General features: G+C 39.4%; 1 protein-coding gene across 2 annotated transcripts in view; it reads right to left on the reverse strand.

Moving 5' to 3' along the window:
• LOC139161324 (ABC-type organic anion transporter ABCA8-like) overlaps positions 1-21,890 on the reverse strand; it is a 98,767-nt gene that overhangs the window by 18,096 nt on the left and 58,781 nt on the right. For both annotated transcript variants that reach the window (XR_011558092.1, XM_070740302.1), the window contains 10 exons: positions 20,930-21,093; positions 17,276-17,403; positions 14,055-14,192; positions 11,264-11,377; positions 9,344-9,520; positions 7,258-7,371; positions 4,639-4,764; positions 3,240-3,311; positions 1,710-1,801; positions 408-531 (listed from right to left, as the gene is read on the reverse strand). Coding sequence is in view for 1 of the 2 variants with exons in the window: in XM_070740302.1 (XP_070596403.1) it covers positions 408-531; positions 1,710-1,801; positions 3,240-3,311; positions 4,639-4,764; positions 7,258-7,371; positions 9,344-9,520; positions 11,264-11,377; positions 14,055-14,192; positions 17,276-17,403; positions 20,930-21,093 (1,249 nt within the window). In the remaining variant the exon portion in view is untranslated. The remainder of the gene's footprint in view (positions 1-407; positions 532-1,709; positions 1,802-3,239; positions 3,312-4,638; positions 4,765-7,257; positions 7,372-9,343; positions 9,521-11,263; positions 11,378-14,054; positions 14,193-17,275; positions 17,404-20,929; positions 21,094-21,890) is intronic.

A 21,890-nucleotide genomic window follows, 5' to 3' on the forward strand; every position in this document is an offset into this window, starting at 1 on the left:
TCCACCAGCACGTGTCCATTTTAAGAATTGGAATCTTTCATCATCAAACACCAGCACAAATCAAAAGCATCTCTTTGGGGGAAATTCATCTTATGCCCATACCCTTCTCAGTGCCTAATCTTGCCTGCTCCTAATACGTTGTCCTCTGTATACACAGAGCTTTACCAATCCAGGAATTTATTTCCAAATACAATCTTGTCATTTTTGAACTCTTGTGTTTTCTTATTTCAGTAGTGCCTCAATATCCTTAAGGTAAATAGATATTTACAGTGTGAAGGGTTTTAGGTAAAACGCTATGCAGGATTGTGCATTTAGCTATATTGTATTTCATGAGCAAATCAAATGTATTCTTGGAACAAGTTACACATTTTTCCCAAAATAAGAAAAGCCCAATAGTTATGCTATACCTCTTCTTCATTGACAGAAGCCAGTGCACTATGAGCTCTGGTCCTTTCATCTAGGACATCTCTGTCATCTGCTTGGCTGAGCTCTTCAGGATTCTGATGGGTTCTTTTTCTTTGTGGAGAAATCCTAGGGGCCAAAGAGATAGCAAGTGATTTAATCTCAAAGAATAAAGGGTAATTTAAATTAGGAAGGCTTTGATATGGTCAACTGACTAATCAATAAAGTATACTATTACTATCACAATTAGGAAAGTTATCACAATTAGGAAGAGCTTCTGAACCATTTTGAGATTAAATGAGAAACAATTGGAAAAATCTCTCAACAAAATTGATCATGGGAAAGACCTTAAAAGGGAAAGGAACCTGACACATTAGGCGATTTCTGGCATCTGTGTCTGCAAGAAATGTCACCTGCTTCTTCCCAGATCGTAACTGGCCTTCCACCCACCTCTCCCCACAATCAGAATCACATTTTGTGGACCTTTTGGCTTTCTCCCTCATTGAGCTACCATAAATGGGTAGCCTACATCTAAATGACTACTTGACAGTGGCAACAAGTTGGCATTTATTGCTATAGAAGGTGTTCCACCAACTAGGAGGGACCTACGACAGGTAGTCTTCAACTTACAAGCACAATTGCACCCAAAATTTATGTTGCTAAGTAAGAAATTTGTTAAGTGAATTTTGCCTCATCTTACGACTTTTCTTGCCACATTTGTTAAGTGAATCACTGCAGTTGCATTAGTAACATGGTTGTTAAGTGACTCTGGTTTCCCCATTGACTTTGCTTGTCAGAAGGTTGCAAAAAAGGATCACATGACCCAAGGATATTGCAACTTTTATAAGTGTGAGTCATTTGTTAGGCATCCAAATGTAAATCACATGGCAACAATCATAAGGGTGGGAAATGGTCATAAATCACTTTTTTCCAGTGTTGTAACTTCAAATGGTCACTAAACGAACTGTTGTAAGTCAAAGACTACCTATAGCAAATTGTACTTTTTGATTTTGTCTTCATTTTTTTCTTTATGAAGCACACGGCACCTGGGAGAGATAGTTGTTATAAGGAAATAGAAGTAACCAGTAGCAAGATGGATGGACTCAATGATAGTAGAGACGGTTGCAGCATTAGAAAGCATGAAGGACAAGGTTAGGAAAGACTGTCATGGAGAAAATCTATGTGGCCACTAAGAGTTGACTCCAGCTTGATGTCATGCAATCAAATTTATTATTAATATAATTGCTTTCATCCAACTAACATACATATCCAAAACATACTGCATGTCTATTACAATATATACAAACCTAAAAATGGGATCTCTTTTCATAACTGTCTGGTCATATTTCATCACGAGATAACGTAGTAAAAATATGAGGATTATACAATGCAAGTAGGGCTAAATACAAGCAAAAATAGAAAATTACAATCATATATCCAGCAGTGTGGTTATACAGATTATACGGAACAATGTTCTGACTGGTTCAGCAGGAATCAGAATAATCTTCAATTCACATTATGTTTCTGTTCAATCCAAATTGTGATTCTCTCCACCAGAGTCATAAATTACATTACGACAGAGACGGTAGGCATGCTGGTGTGCTTATGCACAGCCCTTAAATACCGCTTAGGAATGGGTTGAGGTTGACAGTAGACAGTGTAAAGGTAAAGTTTTGGGGAGATTGGGGAAGAAACCAGAGTCAGGTAGTGTATTTCAGGCATTGACGACTCTGTTACTAAAGTCATATTTTCTGCAATCAAGTTTGGCACAGTTTACTTTAAGTTTGTATCCCCCTAGAGATTCGTTCTGCCCCCATCTTCCTTGCCTTTCGCAAGAGTCGTAAGACTCATCTGTGTTGCCAGGCTTGGGCTTATTAGACTCTAACCCCCTGGCTGACAAATGTAATGCATGTTTGTTGTGTGAATGGTAATGATTGGTTTTAATTTTTATTGGGGTTTTTAGAATAACTAGTTTTAATTTAATTGGACTAGGATGCTCATATTGTGTTTTTTATGTGTTGTAAGCCACCCCGAGTCCTCGGAGAGGAGCAGTATATAAGTCTAATCAATCAATCAATCAATCAATCAAACAAGCAAGCAAACAAACAAACAAACAAGGTATTTTGTTGTGAGCAGAGGAGTGGAGGACTCTTCCCATGAAATATCTGAATTACTTCGATTGTACTGATTAGCATGAAGTTTATTATGTGATCAGGGTCTCATAGCTAAGTAAAAAGGCTGAGTTTTGGAATATCTGCCTGGAAGATGTTCTCCTTCTCTGTTGGCCTTTGACAGAGAAATGAAAATAATAAAAGGAACTTGTTCCATCTTCCTCCGAGCTCTGCTTTCCAGACATTTCATAAGTTTAGTCATTCTTTCAGACAGAAAACACTCAGGCCTATCACATTCTCAGAAACCTTATACTCATGATAATAATAATTCCCTGCAAACCCTAGAGGGCGAATCTGCTTGCTATCACACTGTGCCTGTGGTATCACTTAAACGGTGGGCAGTGTACTGTATAATATTAATGACTGCCTTTGTTTTAGCAATGGCTGTATGCTGAAGTCTAGGCCAAAACTCTTCATCTCCATCTCACATCAATGCTATACAAGTGGATGGGTGTCTTTTGAGGGAATTCACAGGTAGAATTTCATGGTTTATGGCAAACTCCTCACCTCGCTCTCATAGTGAATATTATTATTTTCCTAATGCCTCAGGAGGGTTAAAGAAATAATGCAAAATCTATAACAAAAACTATTCCATTGAAGATCTGTGTACATATATGAAGATGACCCCTGGTACTATAACTATAAATAAATACATTCAGTTCTCACCATGAAAGTAGATATAAAGAGTTGTGTCTCCTTTGAAGCTCTATATTCATCAGGATAAAAGCCTTCCAGCAGCTATTTAAAGGAATAAAAAGGACAGTTATTTTCCGTATTTCTATTTCATGCAAGAAAGGGCAGACTGCCAGAGCAAATTCTAAATCATTGTGTTTTCCCCCCTCCTACTTCCGGCCTGGCCTGAGGAAAATATTTTGGGTCCCTCAGATTGAGTCAAGATTTGGAAGAGGACAAGCGTCAAGAATCCCAGCTGGGAATAAATAAGAGAGAAAAGTGGGGAAAAAGTTAAGACATTTTATCTGAATAGAAATAGAAAACAACTTTAGAAAAAAAGAGAGAGAGAAAGAGAAAGCAGGTTGAATTCTGGAGAAAAATGTATAGCTTTAGAGACAATGACCATAGGGATATAGGTGAAAACAAAAAGTGAAATGGCATAGGTGGAAACAGCTTAGTAGAAAATGACTACAATATAAAGGTAAAAAGAAAAAGAGACAGAGGGATCAGCAATAAGCAAACATAGTAGAGATACAGAATGGAATGATAGGAACATATAGTAAAATTGGACTTCAAAAGAATATAGTATAGTTTAAGTATCCATAAAATAATAGTCAAAATAGAACATAGTTTGGGAACTATAGAATCAGTTAATAATATAGAAGCTGTTAATAATTTAGGATTCTTTTGCGGGGGAAGTGGAGGGCTATACTTGTTTTATAAAGCCAGTTTCCTCCAGCCATTGAACAGATCCAAAAATCCATCCAACTTTCCAGTATTATGGGTCTATGGAGTCTGTGTGAATCTGGTTATTATTAGTTCAAAGAAGAACCTGTGTGTGTGGTGGTGGGGGTGGGGGTTTGATATTTTGGGCATTGATAAAACCTTAGCAGAACTAAGAACTAAGTCTGGGACTTGAGATGTTTGGTCAGATAGAGTCCAAATCTCCCATATCTGTTATACTAAGATTGCCCCATTCTTTTGGGCTTTCCAGCCCATTCTCTACATAGACTTAAGCAAATGGGATTATGACTGGAGCTGACAACCATTTAAGCTTGAGGTTGGCTTACAACATTGCTTTGTCTAACTGTCCACTGGCCTGTATCCAGTGAGACAAAAGGAACCAACTGACACAGAGCTCCCAAGGGGGGGGGGAGGTTTTCACTAGAATTCACTTTGAAAAAAAAATAATTTTAGTAAAATTTTAGTTTTGGGAAGAGACAGTCCTGCCCTTGAGAAAGTTGGAGAAGTTCTGCTTCCTGAGAAAAATTCAGAGAAGTTTTTTTTACCCATTTACTGTATTTCCTATATAAACTGGGTGGATTAAAAATTATTTATGCTCAGATCCAGTTTTCATAAGAGGCCAAGCGATAATAGATAATATTGCACTTACAGCTGCAAAACAAATTAGAAAAGTTGTAACTGGAAACATAGGAAGAGAAAAGGTTAACAGGTATTTTGCATAGTGCTCTGCAATTGAACTTCTCAGCATATATACCATGGTGAAAAGCAGCACGACCTAAAATGAAAGGAAAATATTTTAATATTTTTTTCACAAATGAAGTCATTTTACCAAATTTTCTTTTCTATAACCTCTGTTTTGACTTGACATGTTATATAGTGATTTCAATTAAACTACCCTGACTTTTGCTTTTTAATTTTTAAAAACAAAACAAAACAGACATATACAACAAACACAAAATATACACAATTGGGATATCTTTATATCTTATACTGTTCTCTGATTGTATTAAGTTTGGGTGGTATTTTACTTCTATTGGGGAAATCCATTCAGGTATTTTTGGGTAATGGTACATTTTTATCCCTATCCAAATTTGTATTAGGGAATTTCTCAGTATATGTTTCTTGAAATATGCATGGGATTTGTATTTTTCATACCATGTGTAGGCATGCCATCCTAATAGAAGGTCATGCCCTTCTAATATTAGTATTCTCTTGTTTTCTAATGTGAGCCAATCTTTGATCCATGTTAATCGTGCCGCATAATAGTATGGCTTCCAATTCGGCAACCCTAATCCTCCTCTTTCTTTTACATCTTGAAGTGATTTTAATTTTATTCTTGTTTTTTTTACCTTGCCAAATGCATTTTGATATTATTTTAGCTAATTCTATTTAAAAAATTCTTCCTGGGTTAATTGGAATGATCTGAAATAAATAAAGCAGTCTAGGTAAGACACTTATCTTCACAGAATTAATTCTTCCTAATAACGATAATTGCAAATTTTTCCAACTCTGTAACTCAATTTTTATTTGATCTACTAATTTAATATAATTATCTTATTTTAATGACATGTATTTTGCCATTATCCAAATTCCCAAATATTTAACTTTTTTAACTACTTTCATATCTGTAATTTTTTCCAATTATTCTATTACATTCCTGGTACAATTTTTAGTTATAATCTTTGTTTTATTTTTATAAATTTTTAATCCTGCCACTTTTTTGAATTCTTCTATCCATTCAATTAATTTGGGAATGGTTTTCAAAGGGTCCTCTGTTATAAATACCACATCATTGGCGAAAGCTTATAATTTGTAATGTTCTTTTCTAATTTGCAGTCCTTTAATGTTTTCTCTTCTCTGACTTTTATTAGTAGTGTCTCTAACGTTAGAATAAACAAAAGAGGAGATGGAGGCATCCCTGTTTTACCCCTTTCTCAATTGCAAATTTATCTGTTTGTTGTCTATTAATTAATATTTTTGCATTCTGTTTATGATATATTGAATCAATTAATTTTATAAACCTAGGGCCAAATTTCATCTCTTCTAATTGTATTTCAATAAATTTCCAATTGACATTGTCAAATGCTTTTTCCATGTCAAGGAAAACCAATGCTATCTGCTTTCCCGGATTACCTTGTTTTGATTATTGTTCTCAAATTGTTCTTTATTTGCCATTTGGGGAGAAACCCATTTTGATCTTGATGTACTATTTCATTTAAAATTTTGTTAATCCTTATTGCAAATATTGTGATAAATATCTTATAATCAGTATTCAAAAGAGATATTGGTCTATAATTTTGAATTTTTTCCATATCTTTTTCAGTTTTGGGAATCAATGACATAAATGCCTCTGACCATGTCACTGGTAATTTAGCTTGTTGGACTATAGCGTTATATATTTCCAGCATGTTTGTTTCAATTATGTTTATTTCTTGCTTGTAGAATTCAACTGGAATGCCATCAGGGCCTGGTGCTTTATTATATTTTTGTTCTTTTATTATTATTTTAATTTGGTGATTATTATTGTTGTTCTTCTGTTAATGAATTTATATTTACTGTTTTTAAAAAGTCACTTATTTTTTATTCTCTTCTACCTCCTCATGAGTGTATAACGTTTTATAGAATTCCCATGCTATTTTTTTCTTCTGCTCATTGCCATATTGTATTTTCCTTCCTTAACTTTCAGTTTATCTATAATTTTTTCTCTCTGCTTCCTCAGTTTGTGAACCAACTAACAACCTGGTTTATTTGCTTGCTTGAAGAAATTTTGTTTTGCTAATTTAATTTGTTCTGTAATTTCTTCTTGTTCAATTAAAGTAATTTTATGTTTGATGTAGTATCTTTTTTCTTTAATAGTTTTATTTTCTGGGTCAATTTGCAAATTTGATTCTGTTTGCTGTAATTTTTGTTTTAATTGTTCTTGCTCAGCTCTTTTTTCCTTATTTCTTTTTGCTATGTAGGAAATAGTTAAGCCCTGAATATATGCTTCCTGCAGCCACAAGCCTGGTACAGGGCAGGAAATGGCAACAGAATGGTGCAATAGTTAGCCTTCTTTTAAAGCCCCAATGCAGACCATACAAGTCCAATTTTGAAAGACAAATTCCACCTTCTAGGTGGTTCTCCCAACTGGAGCCTTTCTGGCCAGCAGTATGACCATACAATCTTGCAGGCCACATAGTTGTCAACTAAGAATACATCAAGCTACATCCAACCACCCCTTCGCTAAGAAGCGGCTCCTGGCATATGGATACATTGGACATAAACTTACTAAAATAAAGGTGACTGACCAAAAACTGGCAGTATGCTTTTTTTTGCGAAATATGAAGGCGATGATGTATAGGAATAAAACAATCGATATGCTGTAACCGACGAAAAATGCCACCTGCACAGAAGAAAGATTTGTATTAACAATTGGCTAACGTCTTACAAAATAAAGAGCAAAAATATTTATTTCATTTTAATAGCTCATAGTGATGTTTTTTATTCTGTTCAATTGTTTATTTATGGGATTTATCTGCCGCCCAACTCCAACTGGACTCTGGGCGGATCATGTTTGAGTCTTGCCTGGACAAGTCCCTACAGTTTTCTTGGCAAGGTTTTTCAGAAGTGTTTTACCATTTCCTTCTGAGAGCTGAGATAAAGTGACCAACACAAGGTCATATAGCTGGTTTTTGCCTAAAACAGTACTAGAACTCAGAATCTCCTGGTTTCCAGCCCGGTATCTTAAATACTATACCAATAATTACAATAATTTCATACAATGCTTTAAGTATAAGGAACTTATTTACCAAGCTGACATAGCAAGTATTTTGGTTTAGTGAAAATAACTCATTGTAAAGCAATTAGTAACGATTTATGTGTACATTGCAAAGCTTGGTTATCAACTTCTGCCAGAGAAAATCCACACCCTTGAAAGAAAGATTGTCAAAACCTTTGCAGCATTAAGGAAAAGAACTTTAGCAAAATAAAAATTGATCTTATGCTATGTCAATAGAAGGTCCATTAATATATACTATTTTAAATCAATGTATCCTTTTATTTCTATAAAAGCTGTGCCTAATACCCGGCAATATTTTTGCAAAGTTTTATATTCCTTATTATTTTTTCCTCATTATATGAGATGAGTCAGTAGGAATGATATACCACATCGACCAATTCAATTTACTTTTGCTTTCCTTACAGGTAGTGCTCAATATACGACCACCTGTTTAACAATGGCCTCAGAAAAGGTGACATGATCCATCCCCCAAATTATGACCCTCAGTCCACCTCCATCTGTCCTATGATTGCAATTTAGATGTTTGACAATCAATTCAAATTTACAATGATTGCATTCCCCTGCATGATTTGGAACCTTCTCAGCCAGCTTCTGACAAGCAAAGTCAATTGGGGAAACCAGAGTCACTTAATCATCATGTGACTCCTTTAACAACCAAGGTAAAATGTTTGGGAAATTGGGTCCTGTCATGCGAGGTCTCCCTTACTGACTGCATTGCTTAGTGGCCAAAATTCCAGTCCTGATTGTGATCTTGTGTTGCAGACTACTTCTTAACTTTCTTGCTGGTGGTAGAGAGTTTGAGCAAGGCTATGGCCATGGGTCTAAATGAATGCTTTTGTGGTGGTGGATGGTCCAGGGAAACCCCCTCCCCTAAATATTCTGGTTGTTTTGGTCAGCTTGTAAGTTAGTGGAAACAATCAGTTTCTTTCTTAATTAACTTTGTTTATTTACAAGATATTTCGAAATCTAGGTTTGCATTTGGCTTCACTTATGGTCACCAGCCCCCAAACCCCGCTGTTTATTTCTAGTTCACTGTTTGGGAGTGGCTTTTTCAGGCTGATGTTGATTAAAAATATATTATTCAAAATCTGTAGAACAAACTACAAATAGTCCTCAACATATACTTGCCGTTGAGCTTTCAAATTTCTATTGCTAAGTGAGAAAGTTTTAGTGAGTTTTGGCTCACTTTATGACCATTTTTGCCACAGTTGTTAGGTGAATCAATACAGTTATTGAGCTAGTGACACAGATGTTAAATGAATCTGAGTTCCCCATTGATTTTGCTTTTTAGGAGGCCACAAAAGGTGATCACATGACCCCAGGATACTGCAGCCATAAATATGAATCGGTTGCCCAGCATCCACATTTTGATCACATGACCATGGGGAACCTGTAAGGATTGTAAAGTGTGAAAAATGATCATAAGTCACTTTTCTTCAATACCACTGTAACTTTGTTAGTTGAGGACTACCTGTATTCCGATTATTATAAAAAGGTGTGAATGCTTGTCATTAAAAATTGTAAATGTGAAAGCTGACTAAAAGTCACATGTTAAAAATGAATGAAATTCAATTACCAAACAGAAAATCAAGCTGGGCATAAATTGAGGCTTTATATCTCCTATTATTAAAAACGATGGCCAAAGAACTAAAAGAAGTAGAATGCAATGCAAGGGCATATCCACCAGAGCTTGTCCACACCAGTAGGCAGAAGGAAAAAGTCCTGCAATCCGCAGCTGGGAGCGAGTTCTTATCTAGAAAAAAGGGAATAAAATTACCAAATAATCACTAAACTATTTAATTAAGGGTCTGCATAAATTAAATTCACAAGTGTGACATAAATACTACTACTTTCCTTCCATCCCACAACTTTCATCAGTATGTTGATATATCAGAACAAAGCCTAATAGTCTTTCAAGGACAACCAACCTAGAAAATGAAAGTTTTGTAAGCCACTACTACTTAAAGTTGTAGTAACCATGTCTTACAAATCTGAATGCCCCCCTTCCTGTCTCATTTCTTTCTATTTACAAATACAGTAATACCTCGTCTTACGAACTTAATTGGTGCCGGAAGGTGGTTCGTAAGGCAAAAAGTTCATATGATGAAACATTGTTTCCCATAGGAAACAATGTAAAACGAATTAATGCGTGCAAGGAAAAAAAACGCCACTGCCCGACTGTCACCTTTTGAAACAGCTGGGCGCTTCTCAGCATTCTCCCAATGCCGAACCCGGAAGTTCGGCCAAAGTCCGGGTTTGGGTGGCCGCCAAGAAGCCCCGCCGCACGGCTGTCACCTTTTGAAACAGCCGGGGGGCTTCTTGGCGTCCTCCCGAACCCGAACGCCAAACCCGAACTTTTGCCGAACTTCCGGGTTCGGTGTTCGGGAGGACGCCGAGAAGCCCCGCCGCCCAGCTGTCGCCTTTTGAAACAGCCGGGGGGCTTCTCGGCGTTCTCCCAAACGCCGAACCCGGAAGTTCGGCAAAAGTTTGGGGTTGGCATTCGGGTTCAGGAGGACGCCGAGAAGCCCTGCCACCCGGCTGTTAGCTTTTTAAAAGAGCCATGGAGCTGTCGGGCCGGTCGGGAGGCTGGAAAGGAGGTGGGGAATCCCAATAGGGAATTCCATGGGTGGAGCTTTGATGTCACAAAGACATCGTTCCTGGCCAGCCGAACTTCGTTTAGGACCAGACTCTATTCCCATGCCTGGGTTTAACATATTTTGGCACCCCTCATGATTTTTCTCAGACATTATTTGTGCAGTTTTAAACTTTGTAAATTATAAATATGTGTTATTTTAAATATTGTAAGCTGCCCAAAGGGTTGGGGTTTTTTGCTTTGTTTTTTGGAGTTCAGGCAACCTTGAAATCCAATCATTTTTTAAAAATAGTACATTTGTATTAGATAACATCAACAGAAAGTCAAGAAAATTCCAAATAGCATCCAAAATTAAATCGGAGTCCAAGGCATAGCATTCCTCAAAGTTCCAATTTATTAACAGCTTTGTTGGCACACCTATGAGAAACTCAAATCTAAAGCTATGAGAATTTCTTAACCCTGTTTAAAGTTCATTCCCTTGCTCCCACACCTATAAGTTCAGCATGTTGACCAATTGTCTTCTGCCAACATATCTGTTACTCCCATCAGCTTCCGGACAGGTACTGAACAAAGGATAACCTTGAGAATCTAGAAGTAATTTGTTATGGCTACATCTCTACTTTCCTCATGCAATAGCCCCTCCCAAGTTCCCACAGCAAGAATACATTCTGAAGCATAAAGTGTGGCAGGCCAAAGTCTCCAAATCAGTGATGGCTTCAGCCTGACACCATAGCTATAATGATCAATGAGAGATAAAATCTGATTACAGATGCTGTCCACTTGTGGCAATTGACAGAAACATTTAACTCTCTCTTGCTGTCATTTGCAGATGCCACATGGAAGTACAATATAGGCACATCTTCATAAAACTTTGAAGAAATCAAAGAAATATAATTATTTTACCATGTAATCTTGATTGCTTTGCATTGCAAATTGTGCTGGAAAAGCAGGTAACAAAACTGAAGCTGTAATCATGTAAATTTGCACAAAAATCCAGAAGGCAGTATTTAAATTATCCTGAGGAATAAATTAAAGTATATTTTAATTCCATTAAAAAGTCCTAATATAATAGTTATTAATAATCTATTTAGTCAGTAAGCTTAGAAACAACAAAGAACATTTGTTATGTACTTCTTTTCTTTAAAATAAGTACAACCACAGCTGGAGGAACTTGACTCTGACCTTTGGCCTCCCTGCTGCTCAGTTGCATGTTGCATATTTTGATTATGTAGTACTTTGGTGCATTCATTTTCTGAAGGAAGAAAAATGTCTTGACCAGGCTTCTGCTACTTAATTAAGCTTTCTGAGAAGAATGGAGATTTCATGCTCTGAAATCATCTATATAAGGTGGAATAATGATGATGATGATGATGATTAAAGACTTTTCATCATGCCTTCTAATTGCTAGTTGGTGTTCATGGATGCATTCCGTCACTCATTATCGTACATAGTGGCTGTTGCAGTCTTTACACTGCAACAGCCGTCTATGCTGTAGATCAGCGTTTCCCAACCGGTGTGCCGCCAAGCTAGGGAAGCTCCAGCTGGGCGGGGCGCTGCCGGTGCCTCCGACCTCCCGGCTCCTGCCCGATGCCGCGGTTTCTGGCGCTCTCCTGCTGGGCCCCAAAGAAGGAAGGCAGGAAGAAGGAGAGCTTCATTCTTCGCGCCTTTTTCCCGCCTTCCCTGGCGTCGGCGGCAAGTGTCCTTTGGGGCCCGGCGGGAGGGCACTGGCGGTGGGAGCGGGGGGGGTGGCTGCAGTGGCCCCGGGCAGTTGCTGGGGGATGGCAGCGGTGAGCAAGAGCTCCAGGGCGGAGCCACCGGCAGCACCCCGCCCAGCTGGAGCTTTCCTGGCGGGGGTGGCAACAATTGTCCTTTGGGGGGCAATGGCAGCGGAAACAGGCTGCTGGCTGCAGCGGCCCCAGGCACCGTTCCTTGTAGGCTGCGCACGCCAATGCCCCCCAAAATGCCCCCCGCGCACCCTTTTCCAGGGGCACGCAGGGAGCCGCGCCACCCGCCCGCCTGCCCGATTTCCCTCCGCGTGGCTGGGGACGCGGATCCACCGCCCTCGCCAGCCCGATCTCCCTCCACCCGGGTGGGGAGGTGGATTCGCCGACCCCGCCAGCCCGATTTCCCCCCAGTGGCTGATCTCCCTCCGTGTGTGTGTGGGGGAGCGACGAACCGACGACCGGGGGCTGTCCGTCCGTGTTGGGTGGTGCAGGGCAGGCACAGGCAGCCCCATGGGAGAACAAGGGAGGGAGAGAAAGGAAAGAGAGAGAAAGGGAGGGAGAGAAAATTGAATGAAGGAGGGAGAGAAAGAAACAGTAAGAAGTAGAAAGGATAGAGAAAAAGGAAGAGAAAGGGAGGGGGAGAAAGGAAAGAGGGAGGAAGGGGGGAGAGAAAGAAGGAGGGAGAAAAAGAAAGAGAGATAGAAAGGAAAGAGGGAGAGAAAGGAATGAGAGAGAAAGGGAGGGAGAGAAAGGGAATGAAAGAGGGAGAAGGGGTGAGAGATAGAAAGGATAGACAGAAAGGGAGAGAAAGGAAAGAGAGAAAGGGAGGGAGAGGAAGGAAAGAGAGATGAGAGAGGAAGGAGGAGACAGAAAGAGAGGAAGGAAGGAAGGAAGGAAGAGAGAGAAAGAGGGAGGGACAGAGAAATAGAGCGAAAGGGAGGAAGAGAGATTTTTTTTGTCCAAACTTTTTTTAGCCCCCCCCCCTCAATGTTCCCCAGGATTTTGAAAATATGAAAAATGTGCCGCGGCTCCAAAAAGGTTGGGAAACACTGCTGTAGATGACTCCTTTTTTTCTTCTTCTGGAACTGCTGAGGCTTTTGATTTATGATGAAATTGTTTAATTTCACAACATATGGGCAGATTTAATCATAACTTCAACTGGGAAACTGTGACCATTCTTGGCCAAATCAAATAAAAAAGCTAGCAAATTCTTGGAAGCCTGGCACCTTGTCACTCATCAATAGACACATAGACCTAAACTATATACACACACAACTACACTACACACACACGTTATAATGTTTATAATGTGTGTGTATATTATTTTGTGTGTGTGTAACATATTTTTGCTGATAAGTATATGTATGTATGTATGTATGTATGTATGTATGTATGTATGTATGTATGAATCATATTTTTGCTGAATTGAAAATGATTCGACAGAAAAAACATATATAACTCCAGAATATCTCCAGGACCGCCTTCTGCCACACGAATCCCAGTTACCGATTAGGTCCCACAGAGTTGGCCCTCTCCGGGTCCCGTCGATGAAACAATGTCGTCTGGTGGGACCCAGGGGAAGAGCCCTTCTCTGTGGTGGCCCCAACCCTCTGGAATCAACTCCCTACGGAGATCAGGACTGCCCCCACTCTCCTTTCGCAAACTTGTCAAAACCCACCTCTTTCCCCAGGGGGTAGAGTAGGGTTATGAGGCAATACTTGGGGTGTGCTAATCACCAGTTTCTCCCCCTTGTTCTTATTCCTACCTTCCTTAGGTACCCCTCTACCATCTTTTTTTGCCTCATAACCCTACTGGGGAGAGAAATAGGCAATATGCAAAAGATGCTTCCTTTACCGTTACATAATATCCTGAAAACTATGAATAGATTATATTGAAAAGTAAACAGGAATATTTTCCCTGATGCTTCCTGCACACAACAACTTCATTTGATATTCCTCTGGATCACTTACTCTGACAAATACATGATTCCAAGTTCGAAGATGGGCAGTAGAATTAAACATATGCAAAAATGCATTACTGATGGTGTTGACAAGCACAGGATAGCAGTTAGTTATCTCCATGTGGCACATAAGCGTGAACCTGTATTTCTGAACCAAGGCAAAAAGTAAGAACACAAGGGACCAAAATAAGAAAAACAGTTCTAAAGAATTTGTATGCCACCACGGGTTTTCGGAGAAGGGCGGTATACAAAACTAAATAATAATAATAATAATAATAATAATAATAATAATAATAATAATTATTATTATTATTATTATTATTATTATTATTAACATAATTGCAAACTTAACTTCTAATAAAAGCCATTTCATTGTTTTCTAATTTGAAAAAAGGCAAAAAATATGATTGCACCTTTTTAAAACTAAGGTCTAATTTGGCCTTTGAACTGAGATCTTAATTTCCTCCCAAAGTATGTGGGATCATAACAAAGAATTAGGCAGGACCAGGACAAATTAGTAAAAGTATAATTATTCCAGACATATTTCATACTTTTCTCCTTATGGCATATTAAAACATTCAATTTAGCAGTTCCTCTGGCCATTCACCGTGGACCATATACTGTATTGTGGACCTCTGACATATGTATGCTATGTTTTTGGTATGATCATCCATTAAAGCAGAACACAACCATCCCATAGAAGTGTCATTAGAAATTTAATAATGTTTTAAATTCTTTTTTTAGAATGCAAACCAAACTACTTGATCATTTGAAAAAACCCCACATTCTTAACATAGTAAAATAAAAATTCATCCTATTAGAAAATGATAATATTCCACATAACATCCTCCTTTGCATTTATACCAGAGATGGGTTCCTGCCAGTTTGGAAACAGTAGCAGTTTGGTGGCCTGGGTCACTGGAACCAGCAGTGATCCAGGTCTGCCACGCCGCCAAAATGCTCCTGGATGTGGCACATGAACGAGTGAACCGGCAGTGCAGAAAAGAACTCACCCTTGATTTATACAATGTTGTTTGTATCCCTAGTAGAAATACTATATATTTCTATTACTATTCTTTAGTATCTCTCTAAGATTTGGGATCCATTTTCAATTATAAACCAAACAGTAGTCTTCCTTTTCTTTTCTGTTATTATGACTCCACTAAAGTACCATAGTGTTTTCTTGAAGAGAAAATCATGTCATATCATCTCTTCAGGTAGTTATTTTAGATTCCTTAATAAATTCTCAGAAAGGTGGAAAAGAACTAATAATTACTATCAAGATTCCAAGTAATGACCCCATTTCAAAACCGAACTCCAAAGCTGATTCTCAAATAACAATTTTTAATAGGCTACGGTGAAATATTGAATGCACTTTCCCTAGCAACCTGGGGAGTTTGAGTTGTACAATGACAGGGTTCACCTCTGTTCAGTCTCGGTTTTTTGGAGATGTAAATGAAGGTTGTTATATACCCTCTGTATTCCTCTAAAGGATGACTGCTGCAATGGCCACATCACTTGAAGAGCCATTGTGGATCAGCCCAGGGTGCCTTAGGATTGGCTTCTTGGCAAATATCCACTTCAATTCCTCAAATGCCCACTGGAATTCTAAGGTCCACTTTAGGGTTTGTCTCGGCCATGGTTGTGGAGGACTTCCCAATCTTTAACAGTTCAGTGATGGATAGGGTGATCTCAATGAAGGAGATGAATTGCCAATAGAAGTTAGAAAACCCCAGGGAGCTCTGCAGCTATTTTTGTGTCTGCGGAGGTTGCCAGTCCAGAAAAGTTTTGACTTTAGCTGGATCCATCTCCACACTCTCATTCAACACTTGGTAGCCCAGATAGTCTAGATGGGTCTTATGGAACTCATGTCTTTTTTACAACCTGATGAACTAGCTTCACATGTTCTTCTCGTGTCTCAGTGAGGATGAGAATGTCATCGAAGTACATGAGAACTCCTATATATAGGTGCTCATGCAGCACTTCATTTATTAGCTGCATTGGCTCCTTGCAGGCCCAGAGGCATCACTTTAAAGGGCAGTTGAATGCATTCCATTTATCCCCTTCCATGATTTGGACCCAATAATATGCCTCTCACAGATCCAATTTGGTGAACACCTTCCCCTTATTCGGGTGAGCTAACATGTCCTTCATGAGGGGAAGTGGGTAGGTGTTCTCCATGCATACAGTGTTAATTCTCCTGAAGTCTATGCATAGCCACATCGATCCATCTTTTTCCTCTTTAAAGAGGACTGGGTTGGCTACTCTAGATTTAGCCAGTTGGATAAATCCATGGGCCAGGTTGGTGTCCATGTACTCTCTTAGCTGCCCCATCTCTTTTGGGGTCATGGAGTACATCTTTGGATTAGATAATTTAGCTCCTGGTATGAACTCTATGGCACAGTCTGTGGTGCAGTGGGGAGGTAGCACATCATTCATCCTCGCTGAACACTTCCACCAAGTCCCGGTATTCTCTAGGATCTGAGGTATGTGGAAAGGCAGCACCGAGAAAGCAGCAGCTCTCTCACTTTGCTTGGTGCTGCTTGGTCATTGGACCACCCTTCTTTTAGCAACCACTTGGGGCCTATTCCCAGCTTTAGCTTCATGTTGCCATCTCCCCAGAAAATGGTGGGACCTCCACATGCCCACCCTGCCAAGCCTAGAATCACCGCTTCCAACATTTTTGGTGCCACCATGAAACGGATGAGTTCCCAGTGTCAGCCCATTTCCAGCCTTATGGATTCAGTGAAGATTGTGGTAGGGGCCCCAACTATCAGTGACCCACCAATTTTCTGAAATCCTATGGGCCAGGTCATTGCCTTCATCCTGATTTCCAGTTTTAGGATTCTGGGTGAGTTGATCAGACAGTGAGTGTAGCTGATGTCTATGATCTCATCCCCTTGTGCCCCTGTCATGGGTGCTATTATTTTTTACTGGAGGGCAAATGGTGGACAGCTTCACTTACCATCAGATGTAAAGTGGGTTCCCACAAAACAATAAATCACATTGTCCAACCTATGCACTGGCTGGTTCCTTGGCAAGTCCTTCCTTCACATCCAGCCAGCCAGCAGTTGGAATGTCCAAGAATGAACCAGTTTGTTTTAATTACGAGCCCTCCCTCCTTTTGGTTTTAAGCTTTGTCAAGCCTGAAGTCATGTGAAAGAATGTAGAAAACTACAGAACGGGGGGGGGGGGAGGGGGGGACAGAACAGATTCGGAGTTGACAGTTACCTTGTTTTCAAGGTCTACTTTTATGGCCCCATTGTGAACCAGCTGGTCACTGACTATGTTACCAGAGATGACGTCCATCAGGATGTTTTGACTTTTCAGTGCCTGGATAAAATTATCAATTTTTTCACCTGGAAAAGAAAAAAATGATAAAATGAATTTGCAGAACAAACAAAGAAGAGAGCATCCAAACAATGAACAGTACAGAATTTAAATGAAATTATATCTGTAAAGCCATTAGGATGGGAAAATATTGGCCTCCAAACATTGCTGAATGAACTTTCTCAGCCAGCAGAATCCCTGTTAATGAAGTTTATATAAAGGTATATTTCTTACACACTGACTTTATGATAATATAATTCAGTAGGTATTGTCTCTAGGAAATTAAATATGCTGAGGGTGCCAATCATTACAAGAAGATATACCACCTTAAAAGGAAGAATTTTAGAAAGGTTTTCTAATTATTCAATTGTCCATATTGCTTAATACAATATTTTAGGAATGATATGCTGGTTTCCAAATGCCTATTAAGAATAAGAGAGATTGCACAATTTGCTCAATGAACTAGCCCTCCATTGTAGTATACCCGTTTTCTGCTCCTCTTTTTTAAAATTTGTGTTTTGCAAACTAGAAATCATAAATATATCCGAGACCGCCTTCTGCCACACAAATCCAAGTGACCGGTTAGGTCCCACAGAGTTGGCCTTCTCTGGGTCCCGTCGACTAAACAATGTCGTTCGGTGGGACCCAGGGGAAGAGCCTTCTCTGTGGCGGCCCCAGCCCTCTGCAACCAGCTCCTCCCAGAGATTAGAATTTTCCCCTCCCTCCTTGCCTTTCGTAAACTCCTTAAAACCCACCTCTGCCATCAGGCATGGGGGAATTGAGACATCTCCCCTGGGCCTATACAGTTTATGCATGGTATGTTTGTGTGTATGTTTTTGCTTTTTAATAAGGGGTTTTTAGTGACTTTTAAATTATTAGATTTGTTATACATTGTTTTATTGTTGTTGTGAGCTGCGTCAAGTCTATAGAGAGGGGCAGCATACAAATCTAATTATTATTATTAATAATAATAATAATAATAATAATAATAATAATAAATCATGGTACTTATGCATTGTAGATATTTTAAACCAACAAACTGCTGAATTCTAAATTACTAAAACATGGTTGAAACTGTTTTGGATCAAAATGTGGCCTAGCTCAGCAAAGGAATTGGTGAGGAATGGGAGGGAATCTCCTTTTACGAGGTCTGTTAGAAAAGTATCTAACCTTTGGCCAGGGGAAAAACTAGTGTACCCGGAGTGTTGGAAACCTAATAACCCTCAAAGTGTGTGGCACTCCATACACTTCTCCCAGCAGTGCCACCATTGTTAGAAGCATTCCAAGAAAGCCTCTTTCGGAATGGAGTTTAGCTCGGCTGTCGTTGCAGCCATAATGTCCTCTCTTGTCTGAAATCATGTTTCTTTCAATGGCCTCTTGAGTTTGGGGGACAGCCAGAAGTCACAGGGGGCCATATCAGGAGAGTAAGGAGCCTGCTGAACCACAGGAGTCTGGTTTTTCACCAAAAAATTCTGAACCAAGTGTGAGGAATGTGCTGGAGCATTGTTGTGATGGAGGTGACAATTTCCAGTTGACCACAAGTTCGATCTCTTGCACCACACAACATCACGTAGGCAACAGAGGACATCCCTGTAGTACACTTTGGTGATAGTTTGACCCTGTGGTGCATACTTGTGGTGTACCATACCGCGGGAGTCAAAGAAAGCAGTCAGCATCAGTTTGACATTGCTGCGCACTTGGCAGGCCTTCTTTGGTCTTGGTGACATGGAATGCTTCCACTGTGATGACTGGGATTTGGTTTCCGAGTTGTACCTGTACAGCCAGGACTTGTCACCAGTAATTATGGTGCTCGTGAAGTAACTGTTTATGGAGTCCAGTATGTCCTGTGAGACTTCAACATGAAGTTGCTTTTGCTCTGCTGTCAGCAACTTCGGCATGAATTTTGCCACCCCTCTCTTCATGGCCAAAACTTCGGTCATAATGGAATGTGCCGAAAAAGTGCTGATGCCCACCTCTTCCACAATTCACTTTGGCAATGACCTGGTCATTTCAACATGTTTGGCTGACCGGAGTGTGGCTTGCTCTCCACCAATGTGCGGCTGTATTTAATCTGGTTGTACCACTTCTTAATCTGTGTGATGCCCATAGCATTGTCACTGAAAGCCGTCTGAATCTTCTTTCCACATGGCTGTCACCCAGTTTCTGGCAAAATTTAATGCAGTAGCACTGCTCCAATCGTTCCATGATTGTCCCTGCAATGAAAAAACCACGAGAGCACTACACACTACCACACTCAAATGCTGCTTGCCATCAACAGACGCTATCGACAGGAGGGTGGGAGGAAATTCACACATATACATGAAGGTTCAAGTTCGGCTCATGCAAGCGCGTTTGATTCAAATCCATCAGGTTTTTGCAAACAAAAATAAATAAGATACTTTACTAACAGACCTCGTAGATTTATTGTATTGTATCTGAGCTAAACTTTGTGCTATAGGTCTGGTATCCTTTTGAATGAAGTTTCAGTGTGCAATTTCTTTGTCATCTTCTTTGTCTCTCCCCCCCCCTTTTTTCCTTTGGCTGATAGAAAAGGATAGGATTTCCAATCATAAACCATTTGGATTTCATCCTGATTTTCTCCAATCAGATCATTTTAAAATAAGACTGTGCTCAAAGTTCTTACAAGTGATATTAATTGACAATGCATTTGAACAGAGATGGTTCAGTTTAGAATTCTATTTATTTATTTATTTATTTATTTATTTATTTATTTATTTAATTATTAGATTTGTATGCCGGCCCTCTCCGAAGACTCGGGGCAGCTCACTACAACAGAACAATACAAATCCAATAGTTAAAAACAATTTAAAACTCTTAATATAAATAACAATCATTTATCTCATACAAACTATACGTAAAGCGGGAACGGCCCAGGGGAATCAATTTCCCTATGCCTCATGACAGAGGTGGGTTTTAAGGAGTTTGCGAAAGGCGAGGAGGGTGGGGGCAATCCTAATCTCTGGGGGGAGTTGGTTCTAGAGGGTTGGGGCCATCACAGAGAAGGCTCTTCCCCTGGGTCCCACCAAATGACATTATTTAGTTGACAGGACCCGGAGAAGGCCAACTCTGTGGGACCTAACTGGTCGCTGGGATTCGTGTGGCAGAAGGTGGTCTCGGATCCGAGCGACTTTATCAGCAAAAAATGTGTTAAAATCCTCGGCACTACTCTGCAAAGACTCCCCAACTCCCCCCTGGTTAAGAAGGGAGCGGGTCATCCTAAACAAAGCGGCCAGACGAGATTCCACTGATGCAATCAAGGCGGCATGATACGCGCATCTTGCCACCTTGAGCGCCACTTTGTAAGTCTTACTTTGTAAGTCTATTAGGTCTTACTCTTGTATCCTGAAGCTAAATATAAAGAATCATTAAGGCACCAACTATCTCACAAATCTCTGACTTTATTCTTCAGCAATTTTAAGTTCAGCTCATGTTCAGGAAAAAGTTCTCAAGCCAATTTAGGAGCCAACAGAATTGAACCCCAATTAGGAATGTCATAAAACTATCAATGTCTCAAATTTTGTTTTGCATTCTTACCTGTATTATTAAGGACCAGAAGTCCTGATGTCCCTTTGAAAAACTGTTTCCCTGGCTCAAAATAAAGCCCAGGATGAATCTCTTCATATTGAAGATTCATCCAAACAGCATGGCTTGTAAGTTGGAAAATATAAGGTGATAACAAAACTGCAGTAAGTAGTAGCCTAGGATAATGAAATACTGATTAAGCATAGGAGAAAAGTGATGTTTGATCAGTTGCATTCTATTGCATTTATAACATTAGGCATTATAGAGCAGAAATATTTGATAATTAAGTGTATTATCAGAATTCCTGAAGGATTGGGAGCAATTTCATTCTTCCATGCAGACTCCTATTTACTGTATTTTTCTGAGTATAAGACACACTGGAGTATAACATGTACCTTAGTTTTGGGCGAGGAAAACAGGGGGGGGGGAAATCTACCTACCAGGTAGATTTATCTGGCTAGTGTCCTTAGTCTGGTTAGCTTCAGAAGATCATTTTATCCCTTGGTTAGAGCTGGAAAAAAATCTTATTCAGAGAGAATAGCAATGAAACCAAGGCTGCAAAGACTTAGGGCTGGAAAAAAACTTCAGAATAAGAATGAAAAAATCCTGTAAATTGGGAAGATTATTAGCACCTTGTTAGGGCTGGGGAAAAAGCTACATTTGGACTATAAGATGCACCCAAATGTTCAGAATCTTTTTGGGAGGAGGTGCATCTTATACTCTGAGAAATATGGTATATCAAAGTTTTAAAGTGTTTTGTGAGATTGCACACAATATCACTATTTTGAGACAACCCATGAGCAAAATACAGTAAACAGACGTTTGTCTTTCAAATGATTTATCCTCAAGGAATACATACATACATACATACATACATACATACATACATACATACATACATACATACACATACTAGGCAAAGTCAGCCAATCAATCATCAACTAAAGCACAGAAGCACACATGGAGTGAGAGA

The sequence above is a fragment of the Erythrolamprus reginae genome, chromosome 2 (assembly GCF_031021105.1).
Source record: "Erythrolamprus reginae isolate rEryReg1 chromosome 2, rEryReg1.hap1, whole genome shotgun sequence".
Lineage (NCBI taxonomy): Eukaryota > Metazoa > Chordata > Lepidosauria > Squamata > Dipsadidae > Erythrolamprus > Erythrolamprus reginae.